The 14,117-nt window shown below is 33.1% G+C and overlaps 3 protein-coding genes across 3 annotated transcripts; 1 reads left to right on the top strand and 2 right to left on the bottom strand.

The window, feature by feature from the left end:
* The first annotated feature begins 287 nt into the window (after nt 1–287).
* Nucleotides 288–2,277, top strand: LOC105761175 (F-box protein At5g07610). Its single transcript, XM_012578910.2, has one exon. It carries the CDS (start codon nt 420–422, stop codon nt 1,800–1,802), a length of 1,383 nt encoding a protein of 460 aa, XP_012434364.1. The 5' UTR covers nt 288–419; the 3' UTR covers nt 1,803–2,277.
* A 169-nt stretch (nt 2,278–2,446) lies between these two features.
* Nucleotides 2,447–5,171, bottom strand: LOC105761176 (grpE protein homolog 2, mitochondrial). The gene is made up of 6 exons (XM_012578912.2): nt 4,900–5,171; nt 4,160–4,313; nt 3,828–4,021; nt 3,584–3,751; nt 3,185–3,313; nt 2,447–2,776 (listed from the first exon to the last, which is right to left on the bottom strand). Exons 1-6 carry the CDS (start codon nt 5,035–5,037, stop codon nt 2,696–2,698), a joined length of 864 nt encoding a protein of 287 aa, XP_012434366.1. The 5' UTR covers nt 5,038–5,171; the 3' UTR covers nt 2,447–2,695.
* A 4,515-nt stretch (nt 5,172–9,686) lies between these two features.
* On the bottom strand, nt 9,687–14,094 carry LOC105761174 (EH domain-containing protein 1). The gene is made up of 11 exons (XM_052624495.1): nt 14,046–14,094; nt 13,727–13,785; nt 12,975–13,088; nt 12,595–12,701; nt 12,388–12,454; nt 11,876–12,004; nt 11,540–11,791; nt 11,270–11,349; nt 10,905–11,031; nt 10,638–10,781; nt 9,687–9,967 (listed from the first exon to the last, which is right to left on the bottom strand). Exons 1-11 carry the CDS (start codon nt 14,092–14,094, stop codon nt 9,782–9,784), a joined length of 1,314 nt encoding a protein of 437 aa, XP_052480455.1. The 3' UTR covers nt 9,687–9,781.
* Between the last annotated feature and the right edge of the window lie 23 nt (nt 14,095–14,117).

The raw sequence follows: 14,117 nt of genomic DNA, 5'->3' as shown, positions 1-14,117 counted from the left end.
ATGTAAAAGATACTGCTTATGGTTTTTTGAGCATTCACATGTTTCAAACAATGAATCTGCTATAAGAATACAACCCAACTCTTAAAAGGCCCCAAAAATTTACGAGAAGAAAGACAAAAAAACCAGTTCAATGTCAAATTAGACTTGATGGATAAACCATTTCAGGTTCACTTATCTTAGAAGCTTAATCAATTAAATGGGATTTTTATCCTTTTTAATAAATATTAATTAGATTAGATTAGATTAGATAAGATGTCAAAAGACAGATTTGATAGGTCGATCAAATTAGATATTGCTAATGCCATATATATGAAAGCGAAAAAAATATAAAAAAAGATGCTGTTTAAACATGGTTCCAATTTTGTCTTATACGTTGTCTGAAAACGTTTGTTGAAACCAATCCGGTTCTGCCAGCATTAATGTGCATGGCTGCCAAATGTGGGGTGCATTACATGGCAGTCAAGTCCATCTCTTCTTTTTACCATTTTCTCTCTCAAGCTTTCACTTTCACTCACCAGACTTTGAGGGGACATAAACTGAGAGAGATAAAAATGGCTGATAACAATTCAGCAAATCAAACATCTTCAGCTGAAATGGTAGAATGTAACCAAGATCTTTTAACACAGATTCTCTTGCATTTCCCTGTTAAATCTCTTCTCAAGTCCAGATGTGTCTCCAAAAGATGGCTTTCTCTCATTTCTGATCCTCAATTTGCTGCTAAAATCAGCCATTTGAACGTCAACCTTGGTCCCTCTGGTCTCTACTTCTATGGCAGCCCATTTGGTTTCCTTAACTTTGACACAAATCACAACATGCTTAAGGTACCATCTCTGTCATTTCTCAATGTTACAGGCATTGAAATTTTGCAGTCATGCAATGGCTTGCTGTTGCTTCTCTGCAGTTTTAGTTCAGACAATGATTCTGGTTTTACTTACTGTGTTTGTAATCCCACCACCAAGAACTTTGTCACTGTTCCTTTACCTAATGCAACTGCAAACAGGTCCATAGCCGGTATTAATTTAGCTTTTGATCCTTCAAAATCCACCCATTATAAAGTCATCTGTGTCTTGATGAATAACATGCAATACCCAAATCTCAATGAGATTGAACACCTTGTTTCTCCTACATATCAGATTGAGATCTTTTCATCAGAAAATAAAGCTTGGACTGACTCTGGTGGTCCATTCGAAGCACCACATTATACAGACTTCGAGCACGGGGTGTTTTGCAACGGTGCAATCCATTGGCTTAGCCCCACTGACGTTTCCCTTTACTTTGATGTCGAAACTGAAAGCCTGAAAACAATGGCAATGCCAAGGATTAAGACAGGAGGACCATCTGGTTACTGGAGCTCTCAAAGGTTCCCCTATTTTGGACAGTGTGCTGGCTGTTTACACCTTATTGAAGTTGACTCCATAAGCAAACCAAGGTTCCATATACTGGAAATGAAACCTGATCACTCCCATTGGTGTGATAAATACAGTGTTAATCTCAACAATGTGGCATCTGAGTTCCCAGAGATTGCTAGAAGGTATATGGATGAGTTTCCTACTTTAGCACTGAATAATGTGGAGGAGATTGAAGTTCAGTATTATGCATATTCAATACTAAGTGTTGTGATAGGGGAAAAAGATGAAGACGTTGAAGTGGTGATGGTGATACCAGGTAAAATCATATCCCACAATCCCAGGCTAAACACTTCTAAGTTATTGTCAAGCTGGAGGGCTAGCAATGTTTATGATTGTATGCAATATAAATGGTACAATGTTTTTCACTATGTAGAAAGCCTTGCTACTCTCTGAACACACATCATTTTCCTTCAGAGCTTGTAAATGGTAGACCTGCTTTTTGAAGATATAAAAGCGTTTTTACTTTGTGGTACAACAGAGATGCATGATCTGAAAATGGGAATTTCCAGCTCTATGAAATGCAATCTATTGACAAGGCTATTTAGAAGGATGGATTTGTAAATGCACTTTTGTTCAAAATGCTCCCAGCCAAAGAAAATTTGTGAAAAGCTATTCTGTTATATTCTTTCAGCCAAATCAGCTGAATCTTGATGTCAACAATGGCTAGACATTGTGATTAGTTCAAATCCATGGCAATGCGAAGTAATATATAATGTGATAGATTCCCTAGTACAGGTCAAAGGAATGTTACTTACAGTTGCTCTCACCTCACTGTTTGAAATGGCCATTTGCTTACTCTTGTGATTTCAGATATGTTACTCTAATATCCTGTAAATATCCAATATGAATATGCTCACTTTCATCATAATCATAATTATCATCATCCTCGTATATAGATATATAAATTAAAGATCATACTCTCGTATCTATGTTTGAAATACTCTTATACCTATGTTTGAATATGTTTCCCTCACAAATACTTGAAAAAGAGTTCAGGTTACCTGTCTTGAATCTACAATGTAGTCCGGATACTCATCTTTTTCACCAAGCAAACTGTACTTTTTATTTTACTTCAGAAAGAGGAAAACGTACAAAATGCCCTCTTTACCAAGCGGTATCTTCTATGAGTAGTGAAACAAGAAATTGATGGCCAAATATAGAAATAAAGAAATAAAGAAGTTTTGAATGACTATGCATGTATATAAGGCAAGGTTTTTGAAAAATTTGCCACTGACTCTAACTAGCTTATCATCAAGCATCAGAGCCTTTTGTCATTTATATTGTTTTCAGTTGGAATCGTTGTTGAGTGCTTGAGTAACACCAACCTCAGCAGGTCGAATTACCCGATCGTGGAGCATGTACCCCGCCTGTAATAACGAAACAAGAAAACACTTGTATCATTAACTTAATTATGATTTTTGTTACTCTAATTCTTTTTTCATGAAATACTTCTGTCCAACTCATAGGTACAGAAATACGACTCTTCAACTACTTGAAAAAACTGAAAAAAAAAAAATAGAACATATCCATGTCAGACACAAACACGTATCTAAGTCTGGGAAATGTGAACTATGACCACTTAAGATGTTCAAACAGCATTTTGTTTTTGTTCTTGTTAGACATAGACAAGATAAGTTGAGTGGGTAATTGTTAAATCTTAACAGTAATTAAAACTTAAATCATATTTCTTCAACCAAATAATAATTTGCTTTTAACTATAACAGACGATGAACAAAAGGAACAGTTTCAATAAAAAATAGATAAGAAAAGATTACCTTCAAAACATGAGCAACCGTGCCAGGAGGCTTAGCATTATCTGGTACTTGGAATACTGCATTATGCCTGTGTGGATCAAATGGTTCATTTGTAGGATCGAATTTTTCCACTCCAAACTTCCTAAATACCTGAAAGCAAAACATTTATAACCCATTAGTAACAAATTTAATATGTTATAGATCACAATAACTAAGTGCACTACTTGGGGTAATAAATTTCATTGATGTGCAATGGTTGAAGGGAATTCAGTTTGCCATTTTTTCCCCTTCACGAAAGAAAAAATGTGGAAGTCGAACCTGCAAATTGAAGTACAGGATCTCTAACAACTTATCTTCATGAGAACTCCAAATACCATAGGAAGTTGTTAAAAGACTTTCAGTGAGTAACAAAAGGCTTACCTCTCCAAGCTGTTTCTCGGTCATTTCAACTCCTTCTAGAAGTGTTTTTAAAAGAGGTACAGCTCCAGCAGTGTCTTTGGACTCATCTACCTTAGCGAAACTGCCTTTAACATGCGTAGAAGCCCTTCCTAAATTGTCTGCAACATCTAGTAGGCCCTTTGCAAAATTCTGCAGCAAATTGACAAATGATTAGAGAACTCCAAATATAACAGAAATCAAGTGGTCATCGGGTCACCAACAATACCTGTATGGCAAATTTCTTCGAGTTCTCAGCTTCACGTCTTGTTCTAGCCATAACATTCTCCATTTCTGCAAGAGTACGAACAACTTTGTCCTTCATTTGTTCAATCTCCATTTGCTTGACTTCCAAGAGTCCTTCTTTCTCCTGGACAAGTTTGACCATATCGGCCATTGATAGTTCACCATCACTTTCAGAACCTGAATCAGAAAATGCAGTTTGTTAATTGACTCTTCTCCTTTTATCAGACTGAGGCATAGTACTTCGATATTCCGAGTTAGAATCTGATTCTTTTGCTTGATCAGCAACTTCAGCCTTTCCAGGATTTGTATCCCCACCTGGTTTTATAGGCTCTTGACCATTATTTTCTACATCGCCCTCATGTTCCTTTTCGGAAGGCTTGGGAGAGGCAAACGAGGAGATATGTAATCGTTGGAGTGCATAGAAATTGAGGCTTGAATGATGTAGCAGAGACACATCACTTGTCACCAACTGTCCAGACAGAGCAAGGGCACATAAAGACAAAATCAGTAATATTGCACCCAATTTCAAGGAAATTGCACTAAGATAGAACAATTCATAGAAAGGGAAGGAATCAGTTATGTCCTGAAGGAACCAAGATATGGATTTTAAAATCCTACATGATCATTCAAACACTGAAATAAAAGACAACCTTAAACCAAACAAGAACCTGTTAATTAAAAATTAAAAATGAGGTGACAGCTTATAAATCATTAATGTAATAACTGCAAGGCAAGTAGTAAAAATTTCTCCTTTCTTATATTAGATAACAAAAATTAAATCTCTTACTTAACAGTGAGAATATCAAATTTTAAGGGGAAAATAAGCAAAATAGCCTAAAAGGAACCTATTTTAAAGAAATTTTAACCCATTTTAACCCATTTTAACTTCCAAATAAAACACACAGAATTCCAACATGATAAAACAAGAAGATACAATAAGACAACAATACGGAGATTAAAGAAAAAAATCATGGTATTAAGCTAAAGTAAACAAAGCCCTTAAACCCTAGCAAAACCCTTCTCACAATTAACCAAAAATTGTAAATTTTTAGTACCTTACTATGATATTCAGGAACAAGAGAGTGAAATTGAGTGGAAATGGTTGGCGTATGAAGGTTCTTAGGAGCATAGAGAAGCAAGGAGCGTGCAACGACCGTCCTGGGAACGCGTGAGAATGCCCTAGACATCAACATCTGTGAAAGATGAATCAGGTAGAGAAAAGAGGGTTTAGGGTTTTAGAGGGTCCAATATTGGAAATAAAGAAAACACGAAATGGGGTTTTAGAGGATGAACGGGAAACAAAAAGTGTGCGTGGAGTGCAAGAAAGTTTAGATTTTATTTATTTATTTATTTTTGTTCCTTGGAATTTTTTTTTTAAAAGAAACTCAATATGTATAATGTACGCTTCCTATGTGGGATGTGGAACCTTCTCGAGCACATTCATGAATGTGCTCAGCTTTCTATGTTTTGGGGGCTTATTCTTAACTTTTGAACTCTATGTTGAATTTTTCGAAAAGGTTTAAAGTACAAAAGAATTTTATTTTATATGGTTGAGGATAAAAGAAAATGAGAAATTTAAGCAACAAATCCATATAGAGTATGCAAAATGTCGTAAAAGATTGAGAATGTCTGATTGAGATAGTGGAAAAAAGAAACATAAGAAGAGAAAGTGACAAAAGAAGAAATCCTTCTTCAAAGTGGTGCCCTTCTATTAACTTGAGGTTTTAGAATGTAGACTATATAAATTCTATTATAGTTGGTCATTTAGGAGATAAAATAATCTTTTAAGTGCGTGATAATGAGATAAAAGAAAGTTAAATAAGGTTCACATGTGAGTCATGTAAACAAAACACTTACCCTTGATGAGATAGATCAAAAATATTCTAGGTGCCATGCATTTGTGTGTTCCTGAAGTCAAGTCCTAGCGAAGTGGAGTTTGGCACTGTTCTTGACGAGGTCTCGATGTTATTATAACAATGATCTAAGGATATCAAGTGATAAGAGCCAAGTGTAAGGAAAGTAAAAAGAGCAAAAGCCTTATGGAGAAAGGTGGAAGTTCCTCGTTGTTGACAGCGAGCCTTAATGGCATGTGTCCCAATTATTAAAATCAGTAACAAATATTGCCTTTTTCTTTTTCAAATATACCAGTTTGATGATTTAATTAGTAAAATAGTCTACGTACGTGATGGATTAATAGAAAAGTAGATGAAGTCGACATCTTGAGGGTCCGACTCGGACCTCCAAGGTGTCAACTTCACTATTCTAACTTGTAACCCGTGAAAATGCAGGAAAATGTAGGAACCCATGGCAGCATGCATGATAGCAGGAAAATGAAGTGCTTTGTTGGCATGTAGCAGAGCAAAGAAATGATGGAACTCGTGAACAAGCATGCATGAAGGAAGTAGAAAAAGTATATACTAGCATGTAGAAGTAAGGAAATTATTGAAGCATGCAGTAGATAAATAATCGAGGTAGGTAAGTACGGGTATATTATTGTTCTTGAATAACAGTTTTAAATATTATACAATTTAGTCCTTTTAGTTTGGTGTATATAAATGCACAACCACTCTTCTCTAATTTTCTATCAAAAAATTTTCTTCTCTCATTTTATCCCAACATCCTAATTTTCTTCTCCCATTTTCTCCCAACATATTTTTTTTCTCCCACACGACATATTTGTAATAAATTCTCTACAAAGCCATCACTAACAAGTCAGTTATTTTTCAAAAAATTTAGTTGAAAAATGTGAAATTTAGAGTTCAGTTAAATGTTTATTATTATATTTGATATTTTTGTTATTTTAGATGTTAGTATCTTACTAAATTGTACATTTTAATATATTGTTTGCTTAAAGGTTGATATATTAATAATTATCATTGTTAAATTTGTTTAAAATTTAATTTTATTGTTTCTAAAAGGGAAAATATTGGTATATTGATAATTATGATAGTGTTTGATTGATGGTTTATATACCGTTATCTATACTATTATTTAAGTTTCTAATTGAGTTGGTGTCACCTCAACCTAGTCATCAACTTGGTTAGAAAGATTATGAAAACGCCATTTAAGTAACTAAAATAAGTTATATTATTTAAGGGCACGTACATTGGTTTTTATGTAATAATAATATGCATATTGTAAGACTTGAACACAAACCAATTGCATTAGTAAAACATTTAATTTACCATTCAACTAAATCTATACTTTAATTTTATTATACACGCTTTATTATGATAAACTATTTAATCTAATTTTTAAATTTTAATATCGTATATATTTCATGTATTATTATTAGTTAGTCTCAAAACATGCATTTCATTATTTATTGCATGTTATTTTTAAACACACATTTGTGTTCTAAATTTATGGTTTCCACATGCATACGCATGTGATAAGAATAGTCTAGTATTTTATTAATTGTTTGTAGAATAGTTGGTCTATTTTTTGTTTAAATGTTAAGATATTTTTAAATTTTGTACATTTTGTAATTTTATATTAAGAAGTTTTTCTTTATTATATTTAAATCATTGAAAATAATGTTAACAGCTTCCTTACACTAATCCTTGTTCCTGAACTCCTTCGTAAAGTTTGCTTCGGATGCAAAAAAACATGGTAATTAAGCATGTGGAGGAGTAAATTCCATTCTCTTCATGTTTTGCAGTAGCAAAGATGCTGAAGGCTCTATCAGATATGAGGCATACATTGTACTTCTTCACATCGTACTATCGTAAATTCTTTTTAAAAAAACTTTATACCTCAATTGTTTCACCCTTGACAATGGCAAAGGCAAGTGGGACAACATTTCAATCCCTATCTTGTGATACTGCCAAGAGAAGAATTTGTTTGTATTTCCCGTATGGCCACATACCATCCATTTGGACAATGAGTTTACAATAACGGAAACACTTCGATGCAAGACTTGAACGTCCAAAAGATGTGACTGAAAATTCTCTTACCCCAGGCTAGTCAGTTACCATCATACGTAGGCAAAGTCTCCAATTCAACTATGGTGGTCGTGCATGATACCCGTTGTTGCAATGTCGCCAACAACCTCAACAATCTTCTATATTACTAGTGATGCTATTTCTTTAACTATCATATTTGAACTCAATTTACAGTGGTCTTGAGATAATATTGGAACCGTACAAGTGTTAGGACCATTGTATTCAATTATCTCCCACAGTTGTTTCCTCATTAGAAATGAGGCTCGTACTCGCCATATGCATCTGTCATCGAATTTTACACATGTTCCTACATATGTTATAGTTGTAGATACATACACTCTGTAATTTGTGAATATCTTAACATTGTGCTCCTAAATTGCTAATATAATATCCTTTTTCATTGGAAACTGAATACCAACAGCCAATTACTCTGAATATGTATTGGTTAAGGCGGCATGACTTAGAGTGATATACGGATATTCCAGAAACTCAAGCACTCCCATCCTATCAAAGTTAACTTCCAGCATACAGGCTAAAGGTTCTAATTCCAGATTATCCTGTCCAACATCATCAACATTTATAAGTTCTTCAGTCTTAGAATCAGCCTCGTTGAAATCACCAGCGGGTTCTCCAAACAACAAATTGGTCAAATTCTCATGCACTTCTTGCTTTGGTTGGGACTGGTGTATTCTAGTAGAAGTTGACAGCCCCTCATATCATTGGGAATGGCGTATACCAGCAAAAGTTGAAGGCACCTTGTATGGCTTAGGAGCATTACTAAATCTAGATTGTAGAAATTGTGATGCAAAATATCCTAATTGCAATCTCCATCTGGTTGTATTCATCAAAGATAAAAGGAGTTTCCAACAATGATACGAAGCTATTAATCCACCCATATGTCGGGCCTGGTGTTCCCATTTGCGATCCACTAAAGGGGTCGTAGACGAGCTTGGAATATCATCCCCCTCTGTCCTTCTACAATGTTGTCGAGCTTGACATACAACTCAACTCTTCCAATACCATTAGTCTCATGAACTGCAATCATTGTTTGTATATCATCATCATCTGCTACATGAACTGTTGAATATCTAACTGGATCGTCACATGTAATAAATTTATACCTCAACAACCCAATTGAATCTCCAATTTTTCAACCAATTTTGCGCCTCATCTCCACTAACTTGATGTCCTTTTTGAACATCATATAATCAGGTTTTCAGACTCGAAGATTACATCAATATTCGTATTATGAATTCGATCATTATAGTTCACCACAGTATAAAACATCTCTCATTTTATAGCGGATTTGAAAGATAAAACCAAGAAAAAGCTAACAATGCTCAAAGGAATGAAGGTGAAAAAACTTGCTTCTCCCCTTAATCTGCTATGAATGTGTCTATATATGATATTCATCCTCCCCACCTTTGCCATTATTATATTTCCGTTTTACCTATTACTCAACAGGCATCCATCAATTCATGCAGAGATTTGTTTTATCATTGCACTCATCAAGCTTCCATCAACTCATGCAGAGAAAATTTTAATCATCTCAACCATCAGGCTTCCTTTCAACTCATGTAGAGACTTGTTTTATCATCTTAGTCTTCCTTCTGCTCAATCAGAATCCTCCAGTGACGGGATAAAAAAGGCAAAAAATATTAATATGAAAATAATTTTGTATTTTCGTTTAATAAAATTTGAATAATATTAAAATATCTTTTGTTACACAATTATTATATTTAAAAACGATGTAAACAAAAATAGTGAAGATATAAAAATATTATATAAATACAAAATTATAGATCACCATACAACTATGTAAATTAACACATCTACATCTAAAATGTTGTTTCTTCCTTTCTTAGAAATGGGTTTACAATAAATTGGAGAGAGTATTGGAACTGAGATATCTGTTGTTGTTTGTTGATTAAAAAAAGAATTGAGTGAAGATTTGATGAATCAATTAGTATGGGGCCGTCATTAATTAAATTAACTAATCATAAGGATTCCTTAATGTCTTCAACAAATTTGGGATGTCATAACCCAACATTTCATCAACATCTTGTATCATTTTTGGCTTTAGCTTCTCAAATCTGTCAAAGCTGTAACCTCTTAGTACCTCCTTAAAATTTTCCACGTCTGGGAAATCCCCTGGAGGTAAGTGATAATCTCTTTGAACCTATATATATAAAACACATTCATACACATTTCAGCATATATCTATATTCTAACTTAAAATTCTTGACCGAGTTTAATATTATAAGTTAATCAAGAATCATCTGACTCAGTGAAATTATATTCATAAGGATGTGCAATTTTTAAAAATATATATATCTTGTTAACCATTCGTTTTTTGGTCAAATTGTGGTTTTGGTTCCTCTACTATGCTCAAATTTGGGATTCAATTCCTGTATTTTGATTTGGTCTCTACTTTTATAACCCCTATTATTTAGTTTAAATAATTAACATTTTAATTATTTATGTGATTTTTTAAAAAAGATACCCTTTTAATGCAAAAAATTAATGTCAATATGATGAGTTAGAAGAGGTATTTTCAAAAACCTAAACCAAGATAGTATTTTAACGAGTAGTTAATTGTGTTAATTATTTGGACTGACAAATGAGATTATAAAATTAGAGAGACCAAATTATGTGAAATTAAAGTACAAGAGTAAATTCCAAAATTGAGCATAGTATAGGGACCAAAACCATAATTTAACCTATTTTTTAACTGTAAAAATAATCCATTTTTGTATATTTTTAATATTCTACCCGAGTGTGTGATTTCTAATATATATATATATATACACATATATGCAACTCAAGCAGACGTGAGAGAGAGAAGATACTTTTACAAATTCTTCTTCCAAATTATCAGTAAGTCTCAGTTGAGTCTTAGCTTTCCCTATAAAAGTAGGCATTTCCTTCTTAAGATGACCAACGATATAAGCATGTATCTTGGCAGCTCTAGCACGTTTCACAAACTCATTTATCTGCAAGTAATTAAGTCCATGTAATAACATTCAACCCTTTTCGTCAATACATGCTAAATAATTCTTTTGTTTTCCCAAGGAAGAATATTTATATATATATATATATAGTAAAGATGAACTTACTCGACGATCACAAGCCTTCTTTGGGATGTCTTTCAAGTCAGTAAGAAGGTCTTCTTGTTCTTTCTCGAACAGTGCTTTCCCTATCGGACCTGTGAAACCTTCATTTACAGGCTTCTCATTGAATGATCTGCCATCAAAATGCAAGACAAAATTCACCTTAGTTTCATATGAAACAGGGAATCAATATATTCAGAATATGATGCAGCAAACATAATGAATGTTATCGTGATTAATCGCTGTAAATATAAAAGGAACTAAAATATCACAATAGTGACTGTTATATTACATCGTGACTATTATTTAAATCACTGGGTAGAAGAGAAAATTCATTTAATTCTTTAAGATGATAGAGAGAAAGAACTTACCCAATATATACACGCACAACCTCAGGAGTGTTAAGGACTTTCCCCAGTGACCACATTAAAGCTCCATAAATTCTCATTAACTATGATAAAAGGAAAATATTAGCAAATTAAAATCCTACCATCAAAATTGTCAACAAATTTGATGTTATCTACGATAAGTTTTGATGGTGAATAGGATGATAACATCACATTATAATTGCCATTGTTGTCAACTAGACTCAGTATTAGCTCAAATGGATGAAACTGGGCAGATATACATATAGTGCTTACTTGTTGGGTATCAACTTGGTCGGCTTTGTTCAAAACGACACGAATCTTGTCGTCGTGACCACGCAAAGAATAAATAACACGCTTGAATTCATCACTTATATCTAGCTTGTGAGGATCAAACAGAAGAAGAATAAGATCACATTTTGCAGCAAACCATGCTGTTACACCTGTAAAATCATAGGCTCTTTGTGTTCTTTGTTTTTCTCCTGACAATACTCCTGGAGTATCTACAAATGTTATGTGCTCCAATAGCTTTCATGCATCAAAACCACAATATATTAGATTTGAGAGTTAATGATCAACAAAAGTAAATTAGCGTTTGATAAATTAACTCACGGGATGTGGCATTTGAGAACACTCAAACTTTGACAAAAATGCAGTTCCAAAAGAGTTGAGACCAGTGAATGGCATGTCAGCATGAACGGCTATGGTATTTCCTGGCACACTTCTTTCATCAGTTCCAGACTGCAGAAATGGAAAAGGCAGTACATGAAACATGAGATTAGAACACAGTACTTGGACTTAGAGGTGATTGTTAAGAATGCATATCTGATATGAAAATCTTCGTTTTTTTAAGTTTATTTATATATTTGGAAGGTCTCTTGCGATTATGTTAAAATATGAATTGGACACAAATATTGGATACAAATACTTTCAAGGAAAATAAAGACTGCAGGTAAGGTAGATGATAATAACATCAAGTGATCAATACAACAAGCTAACGAGTATGGACTAATCATACAGAAAATTGAGAATCAATTTCCATGATCAAAGTCAAATTGAGGAAGTTATGGGAACTATTCATACTACATCGATGATATTATCACAGAATAGAAATACTTAAGTACCATAACAACAACAAATCTGTCAGTCGTAGGTTCAGGTCCAATGTGAGCTCCTGCAAATGAAGGTAAACTAAATGAGAGGGGGAAAAATTGCTGGAAGTAGATTTTTATATTTTTATTGTATTCGTGTATTTTCATATTTATAATTATATTTTCTGTCATGTTTTAATTATTTTTTATACTACATTCTTATCGTGTGACGAGGATCACTTGCCTGGATAACTGCATTTAAGCATGTGTTTAATGAAGGTTGTTTTCCCAGTGGAATACTGACCCAACAGCATAACCATTGGCTTGGCATCAAAATCACTGTTCGTCTGCAATAAACCAAAATCAAAAGCAGCTTTTAAATAAAACTTCAGCACATATCTAAAGATATAATTAAATCATATGATATTCAAACTCGAGCAACAGTTAAATAAGGAATATATTCAATCCTTTTTAAAATTTTATATATTTGAAAAATTATTTCTCAGATTTATGTCTAAACGTATCCGGATACATGTGTTTATGCACGAGTATTAAGAAAAAGAGGCATGATCATGTCAGATTAAAACCGAATTTAAGAGAAAAGTACATCTACCACTCACCAACAATGGGGATACAAAATCATTAAAACAATATGTAACTTCTAATGGCTTCAACTTTCGAGTGTACAATTTCTTTAAGCCATCTTGGATTGAAGTCACATTGGACAAGTACCTCTGTTGTATACAGAAAAAGAAAATTAGTTAACCATATGCTATGAATGCAGATCATAAATAAAAACACAATTAAAAAGGAATGGAAAATATTAGCATCATTAAATCACAGTGTACATATTACATTCAGTGGTTGATTGTGAAGAACCTATGATTAATAATATATGAAACTCGTCGAAGGAAGATCCTAACCTTAGACTCGAGAGGGTCTTAAACCTTTACAACTTGAAATAAAATTAAGAATATTACTAAAATAATATTATTTATCTTCGTTTCATCTTCGGTGCTTTTAACTTTGCTCACAAAGACATCCTTAACATTATAATAGTATAACTAAGACTTAAAGATAGTAATGAATAGTAAAAAAATATAACACTCTTTCAATCCGTTCTAGATTCTGGATGAATTAAAAGATAAACTTTTAATACCCATATATGTTTATATATCGTATATTAGATAAATTAAACTAATCAAATTCAAATGTTTTTAAATCTATATTCGAAAGTAAAATAAAGAATCAAATAAGCATTTGATATAAATAAAGAAATTACTTATAGCCACTATGCTAAGACGACATAAAAGCAGGTGAAAGCAAAATGTACTAGAAGCAAAACAATTTCAATAAACAATGACAAATTAACCTTTGATGGTTTTGACGAAAACCATTGAGTTGTAATTGATGCTTGTCTTGGAGAATTACCTGCATTGTTCCTCAAACAGTGAATATATATCGGGAAAAAAAACAGAGTAAAATAACCACCAAAGGTTACAAAATCAGGGATTTAAATTGTATTTGCATATGTATTTTCAATTGCATTTATCGTAGTTGCGTATGTAAAAAAATGTTATTGCAATCGATTATGATAAATATCATGTGAAAGTAGAAGCCAGAAATTATAATTGTAACATCGCATTGTAATTGTTATTTAAATCCCTTGAATTATAACGAGAGATCCATACCATTGCTATCAGGTTTACTTGAATTAGAAGGATCTTTCTTCTTCTGCATAAATCAAGCAAAATAGTAAAGAT

Source organism: Gossypium raimondii, chromosome 11 (genome assembly GCF_025698545.1).
Source record: "Gossypium raimondii isolate GPD5lz chromosome 11, ASM2569854v1, whole genome shotgun sequence".
Lineage (NCBI taxonomy): Eukaryota > Viridiplantae > Streptophyta > Magnoliopsida > Malvales > Malvaceae > Gossypium > Gossypium raimondii.
The sequence above is the reverse complement of the archived record's forward strand: the minus strand, read 5'-3'. Positions and strand labels throughout refer to the sequence as shown.